The sequence below is a fragment of the Phragmites australis genome, chromosome 2 (assembly GCF_958298935.1).
Source record: "Phragmites australis chromosome 2, lpPhrAust1.1, whole genome shotgun sequence".
Taxonomy (NCBI): domain Eukaryota; kingdom Viridiplantae; phylum Streptophyta; class Magnoliopsida; order Poales; family Poaceae; genus Phragmites; species Phragmites australis.
In genome coordinates this window covers 49624385-49647859 of record NC_084922.1, presented here as the reverse complement: position 1 = coordinate 49647859, position 23475 = coordinate 49624385, and the positions used below count along the sequence as shown (strand labels likewise).

The following is a 23475-nucleotide window of genomic DNA, read 5'->3' as shown; positions in this document are numbered from 1 at the left end:
CCATGTAAAATATAATTAATCAAATATTATGATGATAAAATATTACAACGAGGCTAGCTAAGTCACTTACTAGTTAATAAAACACCAAATTCAGTGTGTATTTGGGTTTATCTTTTAGCTTGCTCCCCTCAACAATTTCCACGGTCTACTAACTTTATCTGTTCTAACTTTCGTTATTACTTGGCGTAATAGCAAAATTCGTCACTGATCTTTGTCCCAAGGCTCAATTTGGTCCCTCAAGTATCAAATCGGCGCTCAATTTGGTCCTTCAAGTATTAAATCGGCCATTCAGGAAGCCCTTGTATCTGTGCACCGAGTACAGAACCGGAGACTGAGACTAGAACGGAGCAGAGACGGTGTTTAGGCCAGGCCAACAGGGTTTGCAAAAAAATTAATATCGGGTATGCGGGCTAGCCCACGCGGCCTAATTTTGTTTAGGTTAGAGCTCACTTATTTTAACTGTCTATGAACAAGCGCTGATAGCTACAGAATAAGATGCAAAATGTTTTTTTATCAATAGCTTTGTAGTATAGATTGATGGTCAAATTGTACATAAGTATAGCTATGAAGATATAATGGACTTCAAGGATAGAAAACGTCAAAGAGCTAATCTGTAGTGGCTATCAGTCTAAGATCATAGCTAGTTGTCATTTTGTGTGTGTATTTTATATTACTGCTTTTTAAAGTTGTTTAAAGTACTGCTTTTTATGTGAGACCATATATATAATATTGTTTTTAATTTAAAGTTATTTCTAGGTATTACAATATATTAATCTCACTTCAATATATATTTTGAACCAAGTATGGAAAATGATTGCTATAAATAATGTCATATATTAGTTTAGTACTTGAACATTTTCGAATTTGCTTTGTTGTTTAGTCCCCTTGAAATTTTGGTGAAGCTCTGTCACTGGTATGGAGCAGCGAGTTCATCAGGAAACCGAACAAAAAATTCTCCCAAAGTCTGTCGGATCCACCGGAAAATGACGCCATAAGAGTATGTACAATAGGAGTTTTTAGAGGAGGTGCTCATAGAAAAAAGGTCTTTTTTCAACTGGAGTAGCACAGGTGCTTAGATGGAATATAAGGTGCTTACATAATCACCATTACTTATATTAGTACCAACGAGATAGTTAATTATATTTAAACATATATAGTTTTTGTTTGTATTGAAAATTACAGTTTTTAAGCACATGTAATCCTTATTTGTATTGAAAATTATATTTTTTATGTAGATGTTTAGCACTCTATTTACTTAAGCACCTAATATTATTCATGCCCTAATCGTCCTTCTCCGAGCTCGGGGACTCAGCACCACGGGGCTGTTTGGTTGCATGCCTCAAGTGGCCTGATCAAATATTGATCATGGCTAAAGTTAGTGAATACCAAATTTTGGTATAAAAACTAGTGTTTGGCCTGTGACCAAGCAAAAGTTAGGATAGCATGCTAAAATTTTCAAATTGTAAGCATGACATGTAGGGTTTACATATTATACTTTTTCATCAAAACATAGCTAATATTAGTCTTGATTTATATATTTAATTATAAGGAATATTATGGTTCAAACGGATTTGAAATTAGATGTACGGTTTAGAAAATATTGTCATTTAAATCCTTATAATCCACAAAGTAACGCATTTAAAACACCTAACCACACCCTGACACGTCAGCTCCTGCTGCCATGCGGCCAAGCCAAAATGCGGGCGAGCAAATCGGCCGCCCAGAAATAGCCAGCACTCCCTGTGTATTGTAGATGAGCGCTGTCAAATCTTTTTGAGCATAGCCAAACTTTAGCCCCAACCAAATACGGCAAATAGTTAGTCATCTCTAATAAATATCTTCTATTTTTTTATCTTCAATAACTACTTTATTTTCTATCTTACTCTACTTCTATTCAGATCTACGATTATTCTCTACAAACAGTGATAGAAGAAGGAGAGAAGATCTTCAAATTTAAAGTACTAGGTTGAGGCTCTGTATCACTGCAGCGCCGGATAGTCTCCGCTGAAACACTCGAACGTTTGCCTGACAGCAGTAAAACAATACTCTAGCGCTTGAAGTACAGTGATGCTGATCGATTTAAGAGTCAGCCTTAGGATAAAACCAAATTTTAGCTTTACACAATGAAGGTTTAAAACCAAACACGCCCCCACATAACCGCTTCTTTTGTTACCAGACATGCAGATTTGGGCCTGGCCGATGGAGTGAGCACGGCTTGCACAGCCCTACATCAGAATCATCATAATATTCTTATATACAGCACCAACGCTACTGTCACTAAATTATTGTATCGTCTCTCGTATTTTATTGTGCGTCCCTAACTTCACAAGTGTGAAATCAAGGGATCAAATCTCCATATCATATATACGAGGTGAGTCACAATGACTGTCAGTATATCTATTTTATTAATAAAAGAAGTACAACTTCTCTAATAGCATTTCGGCAAGCACAACTCTAATAACATCAATGCCATGCCACCATCGTGCACAACTCTAATCAATCACTTATCCGATGTTGTGGTTCAGCCGAAAACCATGCCTTGAGCCGCGGCACTACGTGAATTTCTACAAGCACTAACAAAAAGGGCGGCGAAATGGATCAAAAGGGACGATCGCATTACCACTGACCACGGCACAACCTGACGAACAATAATATATGCACGTAAGTGGTGCGATCTCCTTTTTGGTATGAACTTTCAAACGTAATATTGATGGCACAACCTGAGTTCAGTTTAAATAGTGTTTGATTCGTGAGATGGAATAAAATAGAACAGTTCTATCTTATTTTTGAGCTATTTAGATGAAGAGTTATTGAATGGAATCGTTCGAAATCAGAGAATATTTTTTAAAAATTTCATACAAAACCGTTTAAAAAATATTAGAATATAATCATCTCACTTCAAACGTAATATTGACATTGAGCCCGATATATTAAAATAGGCTCATTGCATCTTACCCAACAAACAAATATCTATATACAAATAAAATTATATAATCCTTAAATATATAAATAAAATTATCACATATAATCTCATTCTCAAAGCAAACACTAACTAAAAAGCAGCAAAGTGGATCGCATTGCAGTCTGGTAAAAGCAGCGAAGTGGATCGCATTGCAGTCTGGCGATGGATATATGGTTCATCCATTCCACGCTCGAGGTGTCAGCTGCAGACAAGCACACGGCAAAAGTACTGAAAACCTCTTTCCTCTCCAACAGTGAAAGCTAGCCAAGAACTGAAGCCAGTACAGTAAAACACAGTGAAAAAGTACTCCGTGAAAGAAGATTGACGCAGCATTAGCACCCGAAGAATCGCTAATATTCATAGTATCAGTCGATATCGATGACTCTGTCCATGTTCTTCCGCACTGTTCCCCGGTGCAGTAGAGAGCAAGCTCTTGGCTCTTGCTGCAGAAGAATGTCCTTTTCTTGAAAGGCCTGTCCCTGCTGCATTCCGTGTAGTAGCAAGGATTGCCAATACAAAATTCCATTCTTGACACCTCGAGGGCATAATCGATCGACAGGTAGCACTACTAAAATTCGTCGCCCCTTTGAATGAAAAAACTGAAGTATCGCATGCTTCGATCAAATGGCAAAGCCAACTGGACCGACATCGGAGTGGGCAAGACCAAGCTTGCCTGAATTTCTGTAAACCTCTGTAGTAACTTATACTAGAGGGAGATAATCACCTGCACAAAGTATGGATTAGGTGGCCTTTACTGGGATGAACTTTATGGCTTTACCCCCGGGGCTAAGGTGATCCGTCACAGGACAAAGTCGCAGGCGTGAGCGTCTCGTGAAATTGTGTCTCTGGTTGTACAAGAAGACTCCATGATTGATTGGTGGCGTTCACATTGTTCTCCGTGCTTGCTTTTCGTCCTTCCGGTTTTCCGAAAATGATATCTCGTCTTCTTTGTGGTGAAATGAAGTCTGGAGAGACGGCTCATGGCTACCACTTTGAGGTTGATCCGGTATTGTCACATGTGACCAGATTAACTGATTAAGGAAACAGAATATGAGCGACACCGCCAAAGACACTACTGTGACCCTGAAGCATCATATTCCTTTCATATCATTGCCCAGCAGAACTTGACCCTGTTACCTTTTCCGGACTGGATTACTATCCATTACAGAATTCACTTGGTTTTTATTTTGGAAGTTGCAACTGCATAGTTCGCTTCGCTGATACTGCTAGAAGAGGTCGATGCATCCAAGCCCAGAGTACTCCACTGTTACCCATGCCCGATGGAAAAACTACCAAGTGTTTGCGCAGAGCCTGCGACGACTGAGGCCATCGACCTGGTAGGAGCATTGTTGTGCCTCTGGTACCATAAATTTTCTGTATTTTGTAGTGTATTTTTATATTTTATAGTGTATTTTAATCTAATCTTTGATATTTTATTGATTTGATCTTTATACAGTTTTACTGGCTCTTTCGGAATTTCAGTCCAAGGTCCGCTACTGATGAAGACGTTACCCCAGATGATGTAAAGTGTACAATACAGCGTGGACGTACATTCATGCCGGCTACTCACGGATCAGGCCGCCGGCCAATTCCCGAAGAAAAGATTAGAAAGTGCGGGGAGCGTGAGCGGATCGTTCCGCCAGGTCGTGGAGTGACCTCCCTTCCACTTCGATCCATCCCCTGCCCTGCTTTCCCCCGTGCAACGGCAGTTGGCGGATGGTGGCGACGCAGCAAGAAACCGGTGGCGCACGCAAAGAGGCCAGAGGACAAACTGGAAAAGCGAGCGAGGCGAAAGGCAGCTGCGAGGGAAATATCCATCCAAATGGCGGCCCCCCGACCGGCCACCACCATCGCCCGGCAGCCGCGCCCCCCTGCCTTCTAGGCTAAGGCAGCTGCAGGCTGCAGCTGTCTTCTTCCCCCTCTGCCGTGCGGGCTGGGTTTATATATAGCTCCACCACCGAGCACGGCAAGGCAAATGCGAGCACGACCCCACCACGCACAACGCGCACTTCTTTCGTTCTCCTTCTTGTCTCTCGTAGTCCCATCCATTGGCCGGCTACCTCCTCCAGTTCGAGCTGCTCGTACTCGTACATGACATCTTGCTTGTTACCTACTGCTACTTGTTCATATCCGTCCTATAAAGGTCTCGCCTTTCTCCTCTTCCACTACTCCTCCGATTCGGCGGCGGCGGCGGCGGCATGGAGGTGCACACGGCGGCGGCGGCGAAGCGGATGTGGAGCTACCTGCGCGCGGTGTTCTTAATGATGCGCAAGGGCGTGCTCTCCAACAAGCGCAAGTTGCTCGTCGGCATGCACCTCCTCATGAAGCGACGCAACAAGGCCGTCGCGCGCACCGTCGCCAACCTCTTGTCTCACCACGGCCACCACCACGGCGGCCACGGCAACGCGGTAGTTCGCCGCCGCGACTACGAGTTCTCCTGCAGCAACAGCCCCAACCCCAGCTCGTTTTCCTCCTCCAGGCGCCGCCTCGCCTACTTCCCCTGCCTCGGTGCGGTGGCCGAGGAGGAATCTCTTGCCGACGCCGCCTCGCCCGAGCCCGTCGCCAGGATCGAGTACTACGCCGCCGCGGCCTCCCCGGCGCCGTCGTCTCCAGGGCTCCTGCTGCAGGAGCTCGCGCCGGGGGAGGAGTACTGCACGTCGCCCGCGCCGGGCGCCGGCGGCCGCTTCTCGGTGCGCGTCTCGAACTACTCGTCGGAGGACGAAGGGTGCGGCAGCGAGGCCGTGGACGACGAGGCGGAGGAGTTCATCCGTCTCTTCTACGAGCAGCTGCGCCGCCAGAACACGATCGCCATGCTCCCCTACCTGCAGGCATCCGCCGCCTGATCACGCCAGCCCTCCGTGCCGCACGCGCGCGCATCGAATCGCATGCATGCACATGGCCATGTGAATTGATCAACCATGGGCGCGCGCGCGGCACGGAACTTGGATGGATTGCTTGCTGTGCATGCATGTATGTACAGTGTATATACAGTGTATGTGCCTGGCGCGATCCGGCGGCGGATGCCTGCAGTGTATGTACATATGTTTTTGTAGGTATATGTACGTAATCGTAATGTGAAGGAAGATATATATGATCTCGAGTCCCAGTGCATGGTTTTGGTTGCTGGGACTGACGATGCAAGCTAGCTGTATAGGTTTCAGTTACATTGTACTCGCTTCAGTTCAAAATAAATATATTTTGTATATGGATACCATCTTCAATGTATAATTTAAATATTACTATTTATTGTAATATATTGATAAAATATAGCAGAAATATATTATTAAGAAAATACTTTCGAGATAAAACTACATGTGTCATTTTTACGTATATAAACTCAATATATAAAAAGTAATTTATAGTCAAAATTTAAAATAGTTAGTTGAATCTAACTTAAAATGATACTTATTTTAGATTAGAGGGAGTATGTTGCACTTTGTTTTTCTTGTGAGTGCGTGTGTTCTTTGTAAGAATAATATCTGTAGAGAGCAAATATCTGTTAGATTCCCGGTGGCTACGTCTCGATTTGGCCGTTGTTTAATTTGGTGGGCGAGAGAGTACAACTCCTTTACAATCAGTAGATCCAATTACTAATATCACGCGAACCCACCTGGGCTTCAAGTCTGGGTGATACGTGGGGGGTTCCGATTTATTTCGAATTTCTTCAGCATCTCCAGCGTGGCGTTACAGAAGGGATTACGACGTGCTCGTCGTCTACGGGATTCTTGATGGGTCCTGGTGATCTTTGGATGGACGCTGTCTCCAAGCTATGTGTAATTGTAGGGCTAGCATGTGTGTGCGTTAGGTGTGTGTGGAGTGGATGCGTGTGTGTGGAGTGAGTGCGCGTGTTCATGTTCAGATACTACAGCTGTATTCAGTGGTCAAAAGTAAAAAAAATTACTAATATCACGAATTTTTTAAATAATATTATTTTGTTAAAAAATTGTAAAAATAATAATTAAATTTATAAAATTATAATAATATGTACCTATCGGCACTCAAAGTACCAATAACCTGTCGTTACTCCGCATATCGACAGCCTACGTAGCAGTGGGTTAGGAAACTTATCGACACATCGGCAGTGTGTTCAAGGACCTGATAGCATTCGGAATACTGACAGTTCCTATGTCTCGCAGACAATATTTAAAGAAAAATTCATATTTTTTTATATGGTCTCAGATGAAGATGATCTTTATATGAAAATTATTTCTCTCAATGGGATTACAACTTTTAAATTGAACACTTTTTCAATTTAAATCCGTTTAGATGTCAAAAAGTGGTTATAAATTTTAAATCTAAAAAACTAGATGTAGAACTGCTAGCTACTTTTTGGCATCTAAATGGTTTCAAATGAAAAAATATTCAAAAATTATAGATCTCATCGATAACTATAATTTTCATATAAAGATCATCTCTATACAAAATCATATAAAAAAAATTATAAACTTTTATTTAAATATTGTTCGCAGGACATAGAACTTGTCGGCACGTAGAATACCGACAGGTCCCCAGACACACTGCTAACGTGCCGATAGGCCCCCGAACCTAATGTCACGTAGGTTGTCGGCATACGGAGTACCGACATGTCTCTTGTCGGTACTCTGGGTCCCGACAGGTACTTATTCTTACAATTTTGTGAATTTAATTATTATTTTTATAATTTTTTAATAAAATAATATTATTTAAAAAACTCTCCAATATCACTTGGTTAGTGGCTCATTTATTAATTAAAGAGGCCAAAACACATTGTTGTAAATGGGTCGTATGTGAAGCATTTCCCTATTTGAGTGCTGTGTCATGGAGACATAAACCAATCGGTCCGCAGCGTCGGTGAATACGACGAATTGAACAATGAGCACTAAATACATATTTTTTTCATGTACATGTGTAAAGTTGCCTATCATTCTCTCTAATAGTGTATATTAGTCGATTCCCAATAAAAAAATTACCACTATTTACTTTGATGTTTCGATAAAAATACGACATCTCTCACTAACACATAAAGCTATATGTCTCAATGACATGTGAGCCATACAGGCTTGCTCATAAGCAGCCTGGCCTAGTAAATCCGATCTGACCCGATCGGACCCGACCAATGCATATGGCTAGACTTAAGCTTTAAAAATAGATTGAAACCTGAAAAAGCTCAAGCCCTGCCTTAAAAAACTGTTGATAGGTCGGGCTCGTGGTTTTCCGTCAGGCATTTTAAACCCGACCTAGACATATAAGCATATACGGCTATGATGGTATTTTATCGGAACACAGTTAAATTAATAACATATAAGCAGTTTTTCCAAAAAGAAAAAATTAGCTGACTGAACTAGCTCAGTAGGTACTGGTGAATAACCTTCCGATCGGTATGACACTTTGAATATGATGTTCATTGGAATTACAAGTGAAGTACCAGGACATTTTGGGATTGCAAGTGAAGTACAGAGTCAGGAGACAGACTTGCTACTGCAGCCACGGATCTACTCTATACTATTTTCATAGAACTACCAATAAGAATAGCAGTTTACCCTGTCGGGTCAAGTCTTCACGGATTTCAAACTCAGTAGGATGGATTCAGATGAAAAAATAGCTCTACGGGGCTATCAGGTCGGGTCTCCGACCCGAATCAGATTTAGGACTGTGGTTGCTCTCGTGGGTGCCTTGTGAGACCCGAAACAAGCCAGTTGGCTCAGCCCAGTGCCAACCCACAGTTGCACCCTAGCCAGCATATGTCATAGCGCCCTGGCTGCCTGTCGTTGTCGCGCCCTGACTGCCAGCTGCCCCGCCGTCGGGTCTCGGGTCCCCATCGAGGTAGGGTCGAGGTTGATTTTGCACCCAATAATTATTTTGGGACCGGGTCGTATTTATTGTGCCAGGTTTCGACTTGAATGCGTTCTCGCTCCATCCAACCTCGACCCGATCTGTTACCATCTTTACTCACCTTTACTCACCAATCATGTAAGACATGTACTTGATGTGGATAATACAGGTTCGATGATCCCTTCTGATTTCTCGAGCCCCTACCAGTAATTAACGATGAACTTGTAATACCCCGATCTAATAGTATTTTTGGTTTCAGCTCATGTAGCCTAATTTTTTAATATAATAGATTTAGTATCAATTTGGTAGTTTAGGTAGATTAGTGCTAGCTTATAAGATTTTACGTTTCAAATATAGCACCTCTAGGTTAACTCTTTTACACGAAATAGAGATGAAAATATAAAAGATGTCATATACGTATACGAGTCAGTCCCACAAGTGGATTGAGCTGTAAACGAATTTTAAAGACGGAGTATTACAGATGGTATCAGAGCTAAGTCTCTTTGCACGATTGTATGAGTGTCAACCGGTGGAGGGGACCTGACATGGTCATGGCACGAGGGAAGATCATGTATTTTGTCTGACTATACGCGGTAAACTGCAAAGGGCGTCAGCCTTGAAGAGGGGAGAATGTAATAGCCTAACTCAGCCTATTAATGTTCCTAGTTTTGATCCGTGTGATCCAAGTATTCCAACGTGATATGTTTAGTATTATCTTAGTAGCTTAGATAGGTTTGAGTCAGTTTATAAGTCTTCGCGTTCCAAACATAATATATATGATTTAACTTTTTTATACGGAATGAAAACAAAAATATAAGAGATGTGATATACATATGCAGATTTGATCTACAAATGAACTAAGCTATATGAAAATTTTGAAAGAAAGGTGCTACGTAACTGATAATAATTGAGGGACTATGCTTCCCTCCGTCCCCGATATTTCTTCACGTTTTGCTTCACAGCTTCAATGGCAGCCACGCACTGACGCACCTAAAGAAGAAAGTGATGCGAAAGAAATTGGCCACCTGACAACATAGCATAGTACTGTCGTTTGGTGGACGGCAGCGCTGCACTGTGTTGGGCTGGACAATGATGAACAGTTGCAGGTCTAGCTCTAATATATACAAACTCCAGGCCAGCTGTGGCTACTGACTGGCTTAATGCAAGTTTGCTAATTATGCCAGCGCATGCAACCTAATCCACACTCGTAGGTACACAGAACAAACTCTGGAGTCATCATACGACTAGTAAACAAAGCAGGGCAACAAATCTGAATGCATTGGCTGCTTAGTTTTATAGGAATGCTGTATCTGTATGCAGTGGCGAAGCCAACTGAGGCTAGCCTGGTGCCTGTGCACCAGGGTCAAAACAAATTCAGTTGTCACCATCTCATTTCTATCACTTATTCACTCCTCTGGGACGGTGTTGTGCACCATCAAAGTAGCCCAGCTGCCCAGCAGCAGAGCCTGAAGGATTTGTAAGTTCTTAGTATTTTCTCTCCAGCTTAACCAATCCTTCTCACATAGCACGATTCCATGGACTAGAAGTCTTGCACCTTTCTTCTCGCTCACTGCCCTGGTCAACATGCATGGTGATATGGACGAGCTCCTCAAGCAGCAATCGGTCATGCATGGGCATGGTAGACGTACTAGTCGAGGCTGCCACCTTGCCGGCTGTCACAGCGTGTCCAGTGTCCGTCTCTGACCTCTGATCTTGGCCGTGTGGACTAGGTAACTGATGGTAATGCTAGATCCTTCTAATTAACTATTAATTATTATTATTTGTTTGAAGAAAATAGACTTATACTTTAAGTTTTGAAATTGGGGTTATAGAGAATTGGAAGAAAATTGCAACTTACAGTGGACTACTTTAAACTTCAGAGTTGAGATACAATATACGTGAACTTCTAGATGCATCATGCATGCTTGAATTGACGGTCTCTTTCCTTTTGTTATATAGTTTTTGAAATAAGTACATGACACTACGATTATGTACAACCAAATAGGTAATGAGTACATGTGAGTAACAAGAAAATGAGAAAGTTACAAATGATGATGAGGCTCATAGCTTCATCAACAAGAAAGAACATGAATACAAAAAGTTCAATGCATATACTGACATTCTATACAATTTATATTTGAAAATGTCAAGTAATTTCTTTCTCCTTTTTTACGAGCTCTCGAAGTCGGATGATGCATTTTGCTAACACCTTTGTGGTTCGACCTTATTTCATTGAAACAATTCCCTATATACCACCGAATGTTAGCGAAAATTTTTATTTGCCATCAGAAAAATTACGGTCCCTCCTGTGCCATCACTTTATATTTTCCTTCCACTGTGTGCTACTATCGTCATAATGGAGCTGACAGCGGTGGCATAGAATGATTGAAAAATCGAGTTTTTTTTTTATCCCTGTGTGCCATTGTTGTCAGTGCCGTTATGACGGCAATGGCACCTAAGGGATGCAAAAACTAAATTGGTGGTATAGAAGGGATCATCACTTTTTCAATCACAAATCGAGAATTTTGTTAATATTCGGTGTCACACGAGGAATTATCTCTATTTAATTAGCTATGCTACATATTAACAAATATTATGAGCGAGTTTTTTCATTCTGGTAAGGACATCTATCGTTGATTTTTTTGGTCACTTCCCATCGCTATATGTTATGATGAGCTATTGAAGTTAAACTTTGATGAAATATTACGTAAAATATTGTTTAGAATGTATACATACCGCTATATCTGCTATATGTCTGCCCAAATGGTACACCAGGATCTGTTTTACTTAGGCTTCGCCACTGTCTGTATGCATGCTGCGACTGAGGAGCTAGATCGTGGTCTACCAGACTTCTGAAAGAAACAGGACGGTGGAATCTGACTTGCTTGCCATGCATGCACGAAGAGACGATGTCGGTCGGTCTGAATTCTGAACTGACTCCCGATTGTCTGATCCTTTTTCCTGGTGTCCTTCAAGTCTAAAAAGCCCTGTCTGATTCTTTGTTCCTGATGTCCTTCAAGTCTAAAACTAGGAAGGTACAATGTAGATAGTGGTGGACCCAGAGCTAACTTGAAGAGGTTCTCTTCTTCTCGCTCCTCTCTTTCTTCTAGCTCTTCTCGTTCCTTTTCCTCCAACATTGTTTTCTCTTGTGTTCCAGCAGCTAGAGGAGGCTTAGAGCTCCTTCCGCCCCCTGAAGATCCGCCGCTGAGTGTAGATGTGCATTGCACCTTTTTAACCTCGTTTAAGAAGTCTTAGCGTTGTAGATGGATATACTTTCAAGCAATTCTACCGGGAGGAGCAAAGTGTTTTTTTTTTTTCACAGAGAGAGATAAAAAAAAACTTAAACATATGGATATGGGTTACATAGGCAGAACTAGTGGGTTTTTGAGTGTCACAGGACCACCTAAAAATCCCAGATGTTGTTATAGCTGAGCTCTTTGTTGAAAAAAAATTCACAAATATCAATACAGATTAGTGTCACAAACACACCTAAAATTCTCGCCACTGATGAGTTATAGACTTATAGTAAAAAGAGTTTACACAAAAAAAAAAAGTCTAGGCCCATCGTACATTGCCCCATGGGACAGAAGAAGCCAGGTGGGGCCCCATATACGTAGATCTGCTCCAGGCCAAGCCCACATCAATGTGTTTTGAGATTTCATTCCGTGCCGCCGCGCGGTTGCATTTTGCTAGCGCGAGTTTGGAATCTCTCTCTCCACCGCGCCTCCGTGGCAATCGGCGGCGATCACTCCAATCTCTCACGGCCTTCGCTGATGATCGCCGGTCTGCTTTTCTCATTTACTCACTGCCGTTATTTCCCTTTCCTTTTTTTTGGCCGAACCCTGACACAATCAATCCGTTGGAAACTCTGCTCAGTCGCCGAAAATAAGTGGTGGATTAGGTACCAGACGTAGCAGCAATGGTTGCTCGAGCATGTGAATCGGTTGGGATGGAATGCCAAGGTACGATCTCGTGAAGTGTCGCATTTTTTTAGCTTCTCTCGCCTGTTGCCGCTCAACTGTTCGATAAAATGCCCGCCTCAGATGCCTTGTTTCATCACCATTTTAATGCTTGTGTCAATTGTGCATGCGTCTGGTTGAGAGGTTAGAGTTACTTCTATGCATAAATTTCTGCTTGTGTATATTCCTCTCTCACCTGCTGATTCGATGCCTTGAATCATCAGCAGCGAATCCTCCCCCCCCCCCCCCCATAGAATCATCAGTGGTGAAAATTGATGTGCGTTTTTGTCCACATTTGTTTTTGTAAAATGTCTACTGCTACAGGAGCTTAAAATTCGAAGGCAAAAGTTGGTCTTTCCGTTTTATCATGTTTGATTCTTTGAAGTACTAACAATTAGTAATAACATAACGCCACTTACAATCAACGATCTGCGGGACATGTTTTATACACAGTATTGAATGACTTACCAAAAATTTAAAAAAAGTATTCTCCATCTTACCTTTTGGCAATAGGTTAAAACCTTCATTTATTTTCAAAAGAACACAGGTATCAATCACACTACGAGCACAACCACTACACATACTTTTCTTACAAACATTTATGTCGTAGGCACCCATTACATGTACTCTAGTTTCTCCACCTCTATGAATAGAGCCCTTCCATCCTTTACTTTTCAGTTCAGTCTGCGTTTGCATTTCCTGATTTGATATTGAAAACACCTACTCTGTTGTCAAGTAGTTAATCCTCTGAGTCTTTTGATCTAATTGTGGTATTGTACTAAGTCCAACGTCGCTCTAGATCTCGTATGTCATTCCCACCCGTAACAGTCTGTTATGAGGGACACATGTTATCTTCTCTGGTTGCCTGAAGTTCGTCCTCATGAAATTGTAGGCATAGTCAACTATTATTTTCTTAAAGAAATCTGCATCTAGTTCTGCCACCACATTAGTTTCTCCAAGCATATGGACAACACCATCCTCCATCTCTCTCTGAATTAATTGTATCTCATCAATGCATTCATTTGGTGGAGCAGCAGTGATTCTATCTGAAAAACTTTTGGACAACCTTGCCTCTTGAGCTCCAACAGAAGGCTCCACTGCATCTCCTAATTCTTCTGTTGAATGATCTCCTCCTTGGCGGGTAGAAAGATTCTTGATGGATAAATTGTTTCAAATGACCAATAAGTAAGCCCTCAAATTCTCTTGGATCTTCTACTTTATCATTGTATCCGTAGCGCACCACACATCGGAAAATCCTGTAATCTCTTGGCTCTGCATATCTGAAGAGGAAACGTTCGCTTGTTTCTACCTTGCTGATCGGTAAGTACTTTATCGAGACAATCACAAGAACTGAGTGGATGGATGGCACCTTTTCTACCAAGTGAGGAAGTATGGGTGGGATGCCCTGCACAAGTTCAGAGTACAGAAAGCCTATTCCTGGCAACCTGGCAAGATGTCGCCTTGTTGCTAATTCTGCCACATAATTATTTGATACCTTGTTCTGGAGCTCATAGTTGTATCGATGAACATGGACATAATGCCATGTGGCCATTATAAACATCAAAATCGCCGCAAAAGCTAGTGGCAAGTAGCCTCCTTGAGTAAACTTGTAGAATGCCGAAGATAAGTATATGAGCTCTGCTCCGCCAAATATTACTGGAAAGAGTGCAATCCATAGCAGACTTGCCTTCCATATCATAACCATTACTAGAGTGACTAGAAGTGTTGTTACAAACATCACAAAGACAACAGCAATACCTGCATAATATGATGATGGTATGAATATTTGATCATATATCTGATAATTCATGGATGGAATAAGACAGTGTATTTTGGGATGTGGAGCATTCTTGTTTGATTTCCAATGTTATCAGAATAAGCTAGCAGATCATGTCCCTACTTGCTCTAAGAAAATGCTGGACAGATCACGATGCCACTGAAAAATGGCACTAATCTTTTTAGATTTTGTCAAATTGCCTTCAAAGACACTGTCACATCTTACTTAGTAGCTAGATGGCTACTGATCCCCATAGTGTTTGCTAGGATGATTTTTTTTCTTCTGCTTTTGGAAGCTTAAATAGCATCAGGCTATTAGTGCTTACGACTTGCTTGCAATCTAGGCAGATAGATGAGGGCACCTATCAAGTTTGGAGCAACTTTAGCTTTTTTGTATTGAAGCCCCTGCGACATTAAATTACTTAAAGTAATTGGTATGAGTTATGGAAAACTAAGAGAAACAGCAGCAAACAGATGATTGTCAAGAAAGAATAGAAACTCAGTGTCTTAATCTCATAAAGAAAATGAATCTTCAGGTACTGCATTATATTTTTTTCCTTTGTTTGTACCTCGGGCTGGGGGGGGGGGGGATACTTGTTGCTAGAGTTGAGAATTTACCGTATGCATTGCCAATCTTGTCTGTAGTTTGGAAAATAGCTGTAACAGCTACACATAAAATCATCAATGTATAGTTGATCTCCGGGATGTAGACTTGCCCTTCAAACTTTGTTGAAGTGTGGGTCACACGAACTCGTGGAAAGCAACCTAGAACTTGGGACTGAGCAATAATTGCAAAGGCACCAGATATCATAGCTTGGCTTGCAATTATAGCAGCGGCTACAGCCACCACAAAAGTTGGCCAATATAACGGACCTGACAACAAAATTCATGAGTTCATCGTTAAATGTTAATCTTTCAATGCCTAACTCATGTCATTTCTTAGTTGATCCATACAGGTTCTTACCTGGAAGTGATTTGTAGAATGTATTTGCAACATTTTCTGGGTAGACACGAAGATATGCAGCTTGTCCAATGTATGCCAGCAGTACTGAAGGGAACAGAACTACTGAAAAGCCAATCTGTAGCGCAATAAAACTTTATCTGAAATGTCTAACTGAAGCAACACAAAAAGCAAGAATAACAAGTTCGAAGTTAAAACTTCAAACTACTTCAGTGAGAGATGAAAATAGTTTTGTTTTCTTCATTTTTTAGGACTATTTTCTCCACGCACTCAAGGAGTTTATCCATAAGCACAGCTGGTCAGAATCTGTTTTCTCCATGGGTCAGTAGTTTGTATGTGCAGGGCTGCAGGCATTCAGAAAATGAAAGGCCAGGAGTTACCTGAACGGCTCTCACATTGAAGTGACCAAGGTCGGCAAACATTGCCTCCGTTCCTGTTTTATAAAAGACACAATACACATTACAAAACTTTTGATAAAAATATAGATTTTTTATTGCTATCAATACCAATATGTAAGTCCAAGAATTTTCTGGCAAAATATTAAGGTGATCTCGTAGAGATCAGGGTATACTGCAGAGTTCTGTCACGGACTCATGGGAACAAAAATATATACCTGTAATGCATAAAATAACACCTCCAAGAGAAATCCAGCCTTGCTTTCCATTTCTTTTGAAATAGTCCACAATATATTTTGGATTGAATGCTTTCAGAACACCAGTATCATGTTTGAACAAATTATACACTCCAATACCAGCAATCAAGATGAACCATGTCAAGATTATAGGGGCAAATGTGTAACCAACTTTGTCTGTGCCAAAGCGCTGAACAACAAAGAGGACAATCAGAATGGCTATTGAGATGCCAGTGATCTGTCCTGTTGATGGGGTCAAAAAGGTCAGATTAGGTTGTCATCACAAATAGTACTCAAGTTCTTTAAACTGATATAAGTATATAAGTATATAACTCTCTCTGGTATACAATGAAATGCATAGATTGGAATACCTTGAGTCAGGGACGTAGCTGATTGCTTGATCCCCCCAACTGCGCTAAGCACTGCAAAATAACAAAAAAACGTATTAATTCCTTTCAAAAACAATTATCCTTATAAATATATTCTAGTGGCCAATGAACATTGTATCGCCTAGCAGGATGATAGCTCTCTGTTAAGTTATTCTGAATGGCAGTTTCCCTCTTCCATATTTTAACTCAAATGACATTTTTAGCATGAGCATGTGCGGAATTAGTTCATAAAAAGAGATATCCTGATTTACAGTTTTTAAGAATCCACGTGTATTTCAACTATCCCTTGTAAGCACATTTCTTACCAGAGATGAGCAAAGACAAAAAGGAGACTGAACTCACCTGACATAGATGGAGTTAGCACACCATCACCGATCACCATGGATGTTGCCAGGATTGTCACTAGGAAAAGCATGACCTTAAATTTTGGACTGTTTTCCATCTTCTCCTTGATCCAATGAGCCCTCTTGATACGATTTGTTGGGGACTCTAACTTGTAGCGAGAGACCATTGCATCTTCGGCCTGCTGATTGGGTATCAAGCTAATCCTAGCATACCGAGATATCAATGAATAAAGTGCAAATGTTCCTCCTGCAAGATTGTACATTGATAATACATGTCAACTCTCTCATGAAACAAATAATGCTTGCCTGTAGTGCTTTTTAAGTTTTTTAAAAGCAAATTATGTGCTGCTTGCGACCGTAGCATTGCTAATGATTTTTACATATATTCTGAGAGATACTACAGTCTCTGTACATACTTATATATCTTTATGTAGTTATGTTTAATATATTCTCAGTAGTGGGAAACCTACTATACCATTTAAAAAAAGATTCTACAGGCTAAACCGATGTGGTGAGAGAATTTATGTCTAGTTGATTTCTCAATGTTTGCTCCTATGGCCCTTTGTGAAAATTAATTTCTATATAAAGTTGTTTTTAACCTTTCTTTTTTTGTACACAATACACTGCTTGTAAAAGCACCACCTTCTCTAGTTCTTGAAAACGCTTGTCTATAGCCATACTATAAGTTGCGCTGAGAAGATGTATGGAACATATATACTTACCATCACCGTTGTCATTAGCTCGCAGGACAATGAAGCAATATTTTATCAATGGAAGGAGAATGATAGTGTAGATAATTAGAGACATGACTCCAAGGAGGTCATCTGTGTCATTGATCCCGCTTGTAAAGGTGCTGGAGAAAACATACAGAGGAGAAGTCCCCATGTCCCCATAAACAACACCTATGCTTTGGAATGCCAAGTGTAGTGTGGTCGCCCAGCCAACCTTCGATATCAAAGTGCAAACTCCAAATCAAATTACATTTGCCTAAAAAAAAAGCAGATCCTACACTTTTAGTCATGCAATCCTTAGATGATCAAGCAGATGAGATAGTGATATGCTTAGTTTCTTCACATAAGATGGCGGCGAACATGATAATGCAATAGTTACTTTTGTTCTAGTAGAACCGTGCTTCACAAAAAAAATACTATCTGGAATTGTTTAGTTCAAAATGGTATCTTTATGTGAGAATTCTTGTTAACATTGAAAATGTGCTTATACTGACGAGAATTCAAAAATGTCCATGCAGTTATGCAACTTTAAGCAAAATAAGGATTGTTGTCTGATTGAAGAAGAGTAAGGGGAGAACATACCTTGGTTGCATGTGTTTGGCCACCAGGAATCTTTCCAGCTTCCATATGCAGTGAATCAAATCTCTGTAGCCTCTTTGGTGGCATTTTCTCTGCTGCATATGCAGAGCCAGAATCACCGTGAGTAGCTCCATTGGTGTGCTGAGGTTCAGCCATCTTGAAGGTATGGAGTCTTGCTCTGGCCGACCTTTTAGCTTTTATAGGCATACTGGGTGGGGCCAAGCATGATGCTAGGCAGTTACCTTCTTGCTGCCGTTGGTGCCTGACTTGTAATGCTGGAGTATGAACGTGTGCTTTTTCTCTTTTTCTAAGACCAGTATGAGCATGTTCTGGGATAGACATGATTCGCGTGCAACAAACGGATTTCTCATTGCATGTTGGTCAAGTCAAATGCTGGTATCGTTCGCTTCGCTTGCCAAGGTCTTCATTCAATGCTGCAATCATGAATCTTGTGATCTGCTTTACATAAGCCAGGAATGTGGCTATGGGGGATTGCATGTCTACTTCAATCAGACCAATGCAGTTGGTTCGAACTGCTATCACTAACCGATTGCACTCAAGCAACTATGATAATCAATGATTATCTCAATTGGTTCTAGAACCGACTGTGATATTACGGCTGATGGCTAGAACCAACTGTGATAATACGGTTATCACAATCGCTTGAGTGCAGTCAGTTCGAAGCAATAAATTCTCCATTCATGAACCTTTTTAAATTGGATCTAGATCTAGACATTAAATTGGAGCAAAATTGAGGATCTCCACATGGCTAGAAGGCTAGAGTCTTATAGATATCTACCATGTAACAAGAATTTGATCTAAAATCCAATCTCTAAATGGCTTAAACATGATGCATCTCATACTATACCCAATCCTAGTTAACTAACAATTCTTGATCTAATCTATGGAATCAAGATAGCTAGATCAATGCTACTTACCTTGCATCACAAAAAAACTAAAGCCTCCTCCACCAAAATCTTGGAAAATGGCCGCTGCACCCGAGTAGCTCCTGTTTAGACCGGACAACTATTGTTCGGGTAGCTCTACTCGGTCTAAACAGGAGCTACTCGAAAAAAATACAATGGTACGTACATAGATTAACACAATCGGTTGTGAATAAGAACCGGCTGGATCTTATCCCAGTCGTTTATTGGATGGAACCGACAATGGTACTTAGATTAGCACAGTTGGTTGTGGCTAACCAAGAACCAACTGGGATAAGATCCAGTAGGGCAGCCTTAAGAACGGACTGTGAAAGTTATGAGGCATTGGAGCAAAGAATTGGCTGTGATAGCCCTTTCTATATATAGTCGTTAGTTTTTGAAAACCGACTGTGATGACTCTAATAGAACTGACTGCGTTTTAGGGTTTTTATAGTGGTAACTTTTCTTTGTGAGCGCTTGTTACTCGTAAGTGCCAAATAGCATGCAGTAAAAATTTCCTCGCAAGCATCGGCAACGTAGCACTTCAGTTCCAGCTTCCGCCATGCTTACTTATTGATAACGAAAAGAAGCCAAGTTTTGGTGTCTCCTCAATACCGTTAGAACATAAGCACCTGGTTAGATAACATGTATAAACTTATCATATTGAGCCGTATATAAATGATTTCTGCAGAAATCCTAATCCTTCATGAAATTTCTAAAAGGGTAATTGTGTTTGAAACTTCGAATGCATACAGACGGAAAATGTTCCTTCTTGCGCACACTGAGCTACCTTCACCATCCAGCTGCTGCCCTTTCTCGACAGATCTATTAGGACTGTATGAAAACAAAATTCTGACTGCAACACAGCTGCCTATCATTTGTTCTGAACTTCACTTGGCTAGTTATTGAAAATTTGAGGGGAAAAGGCTAGTTGCTGAAATTTTGAGGGGAAAATGCTAGTTATTGAAATTTGGAAATTCATTTAGGCAAACTAGTCTTTTCGTTATCAATAAGTACGCAGACAGGAAATTTGAACAGTGTGTGCCGGCCTAAAGTGGCTGCCAATGGTATTGACTTCAAATCTTCAATACTGTTGGCTTATCTTGAGCAACTTGGTAGTTTTAACTCCCTTTCGTGCTGTACTACACCATGGATTTGACTATTCTTTCTCGTGCAGGATCCGTTGGAGAAAGGTCTTCGTGATGGTGCCATTTGGAATATACCACCCGCAAGGCCGCAATACGTGTCTATGTATGTGAAGTCCTCCAAAGGACTGACCGCTTTAGTAATTGAAGGGACAAGATCTTTGACCATGTGCGCAATTTAGAAGGTAAGTCTTGGCTCATCGTTTACTTAGCCGCATCTAGTCTTGGTAAAACTTTCCAAAGTTTTTTTTAGTCTTTTCTTATTACGTGGGCATGGCCAGTAGATTAAGAACCGGTAAACCTAAACCGTAAACGCCTAATGTTAAGTGTCTCATTTTACTTCCGTAGTTCCATTGCACGTGCAATTATGCAAATTAACCTGGTTTCTGTTAAAATTGTCCTCATCAGTGCGTCGAAAGCGCATTCTTGGACGAACTCAGGGCAAAACACATGATGACGATTACTGACTTGATAGATGCAGCCTATGCAGCATTCGTCTACAAGACTTGTGTGGGATGATAAGAATGTCCTGTCTTGGCATCTTTCGCCCCATTTTCCAATCCCCCTTCTGAATAAAATTACGCATGGAAAATTAGGGAATTACGTGCTGATTATGGCATTTCTTTCGTTGGTAGCAATCAGTGGAAGCGGTAGACCGGAGATTCTCAGCACCTGCTTTTGATGGGTTGATCGTTTTGATCGTCGTGCGTATGATGCCATCATTGTTCGCCGTTATGCTGACTCCTCTATCCAGTTGCAGCCATCCTTCTTGAATCTTGACCCATTTTCATTTATCTCGTCAGTTGAAGCAACGGCATAGCTGTTGTGCCGTCCTCATCTGGAATTTTTTGAATGACTCCAGTAGGGGAATTCCCTACTGCAAGGTGTTTATTTAGTTCAATTGAAGAAAAATATATTCAAACTGTACAAGGCCTAAGAGGATAGGCAAGCTCAGCAAGAACAGGAGGAAGAAGAGAGTCTATAATCCATAGAGAAAGGAGGGAGTGCATGTTGCATTTCATTTTGTGCATCTGCAAGTGCACAGTGTCAATGAAACTATTCTTATATTTAGGAAAGAAAGGGTTTGCTCTTTGAAAGATTTTCACATTTCTTTTCTTCCAGATCTCCCGGGCGGCGATAGCAAAGACTTCCATGAAATTCTCATCTGGAATTGGAACACAGTAACCTATGAGATAGTTGGGGTTTTACTTCCTCTAATGAAAAATAGGCTTGTTTGTCAGATTTCATCTTCGCATTAAAATCAAGTACGTTGCAGTTCCAATTAATCTCATATTAACAAGTGCTAGGATTTGAACGTTGGGTTCCAAGATTTTAATCCCATAACTGTTTCACTGTTAAGACCGTTACTAGTTGTGAGCTGGGACAGTCCCTGTTTCTCGTGAGGGTTGCCTCAGCTATCAGATATGCATTCAATGCGCCGGGCCTGAATGATCAACAAAACTATAAATGGAAGCCCACATGGTTAAGATAGGTAATTTAGCTAGTCCAGTGGGCTAGAAAGCCCATTCTCTGAGCAGTTTATTGGGCTTGGGCCTTCAGCTTTTGCTTCCTTTGACTGGTGGTCAACACCCTTCCTTTGTAGTACGCAAATCTATTCCATTTTTCATTGATTTCTCTTCAAGGACAGCCGTAGTCACCCCTATTTTCCATTCCTTCAGTCATTTTTTTAGACAAAGGAATATGATTATCCCAGTCATGGAATCCTTAACGCACTGTATGAAATTCATGTTGCTTCTAGGAAAAGGCAATATAATCCTATGAATTCCAGATGATCCAGGACAGCTCCGGCGGTCGTCCACTCGATAAGTTCCCAGCGGGTGTTCGTAAAAAGGCGGTTTCGATCCTATAGCATACTTGACAATAACAAAACATAACCAAATTTCACCTTTTTTTCCACAAATAATTATCTTGACTTCTATAGATGAATTTGGATATCCTGACCCCGTAGATTATGACTGAACTCCCTTGAGATTATGACCGAACCCCGTAGATCAACCTCTTGTTTGATATGCTTGTTGCCTATGGAAGTCGTTCTCAGTGTCACCATTCACAACACTAGGGAATTTATATAATACTACACATAGTGGCCCCCTCTGGAATTATGCTGCAATTGGTAGTGGAATTCCGAAGGATGTGTCTTGTCTTTTACAAGTGGGCTGATTTCTTGCTTTGTTCTTTCCCCCTCTGCAAAGCAATTCCATTTCGTTTTCGCTTTAGGTGAATCACTGGTCCTTTGTGTTGCACGTTGTAATTCCAAGCACGTTAAAGGTGATGGTAACCAGATCATCTGAGCTGTGCTTGACTATATTTGACTAATCCCACATGAAATTCTACCCGTAATAGCCGGATGTGTATATATCTTGTAGCTAAGTGACGATTCTGTTCTGCCATTATTCTCATGCTATATGTTCATAAGTATTCTCATGCTGTACGTTCATAAGTGCTATCCTATTCTTATGTATCCTCCTAAGCTATAAGCAGGTAATTCTATGTGAGGTTCCAAAGTGATAACCTTGGTTGAACACAAGTTATCATGTTTCTTTCGATTGATTTATATAAGCAGGTCAAAGTCAAGATTTGAGAAAGATCATATGTGACGTTGTAACATAGAAACGGTATTTCAGCATTGCTAACGCATTACCTCCAACTAATTTCTTAAACATGATATTTAGAAGTGGGTATGGAGCACCAAGCGAACTAAGTTGTACTAGCGTGGATACAGGGATCGTTTCACATCCATCCCTAATGATATTACTTTGAAATACTTTGCTTATAACTGCTCCAGGATTTGGTAGTTCAATGCTGACAATGATGATGCTGGAGCAGTTATGTGTATGCTGAGAACGACAGCGACCTGTCAGAGTCCAGATCCCTGGTTGAACTTCAAATTTTCAGCTTGATTATTTTTAAACTAAACTCAAACTTCAGCTTGATCGTAAAAACAACAAAGAGAAATATTTTTCTACTTTCAATCGAGTTGGTGTTATTTAACAAAAACTTGATCGCGTATATGCAAAGTAGCAAAAAAGCTAATCATTGATCTGATCCCAGTACAGTATTAGGTCTGGAGGATAGCATCAATTATTTATCAGTATGCGCCAATACCGCACTTAATTGCGATGGATGACCTATCTCTTTGGAATTGCCTCGTTTCTCGCCTGCCTAATAGAAAAAGGAAAAATAAAAGAGATTAGAAATGGTACACGCATCCAGGACAGAGGACCGTAGTGGGACAACGCCGAA

The 23475-nt window shown here is 40.9% G+C and overlaps 2 protein-coding genes and 1 long non-coding RNA gene across 5 annotated transcripts; 2 read left to right on the top strand and 1 right to left on the bottom strand.

Moving 5' to 3' along the window:
- The first annotated feature begins 4882 nt into the window (after window positions 1-4882).
- On the top strand, window positions 4883-6171 carry LOC133909537 (uncharacterized). Its single transcript, XM_062352006.1, has one exon. The coding sequence runs from the start codon at window positions 5161-5163 to the stop codon at window positions 5803-5805; it is 645 nt and encodes a 214-aa protein (XP_062207990.1). The 5' UTR covers window positions 4883-5160; the 3' UTR covers window positions 5806-6171.
- Window positions 6172-12407: 6236 nt separating this feature from the next.
- LOC133909535 (uncharacterized) lies at window positions 12408-23279 on the top strand. 3 transcript variants are annotated; one of them, XR_009908401.1, is made up of 5 exons: window positions 12408-12556; window positions 12650-12735; window positions 18083-18306; window positions 20244-20396; window positions 23018-23279. It is a non-coding gene; the product is annotated as an uncharacterized LOC133909535 (long non-coding RNA). The 3 variants fall into 3 exon arrangements; XR_009908402.1 differs by lacking the exon at window positions 23018-23279 and adding an exon at window positions 21334-21620; XR_009908403.1 differs by lacking the exon at window positions 23018-23279 and adding an exon at window positions 20620-21206.
- On the bottom strand, window positions 13127-18758 carry LOC133909533 (potassium transporter 5-like). Its single transcript, XM_062352004.1, is given in 10 exon segments — window positions 13127-13875; window positions 13877-14490; window positions 15127-15381; window positions 15473-15587; window positions 15850-15902; window positions 16083-16343; window positions 16472-16522; window positions 16832-17080; window positions 17556-17778; window positions 18147-18758. Coding segments are annotated over 10 exon segments (2508 nt in total). The 5' UTR covers window positions 18486-18758; the 3' UTR covers window positions 13127-13527.
- Window positions 23280-23475: the final 196 nt, after the last annotated feature.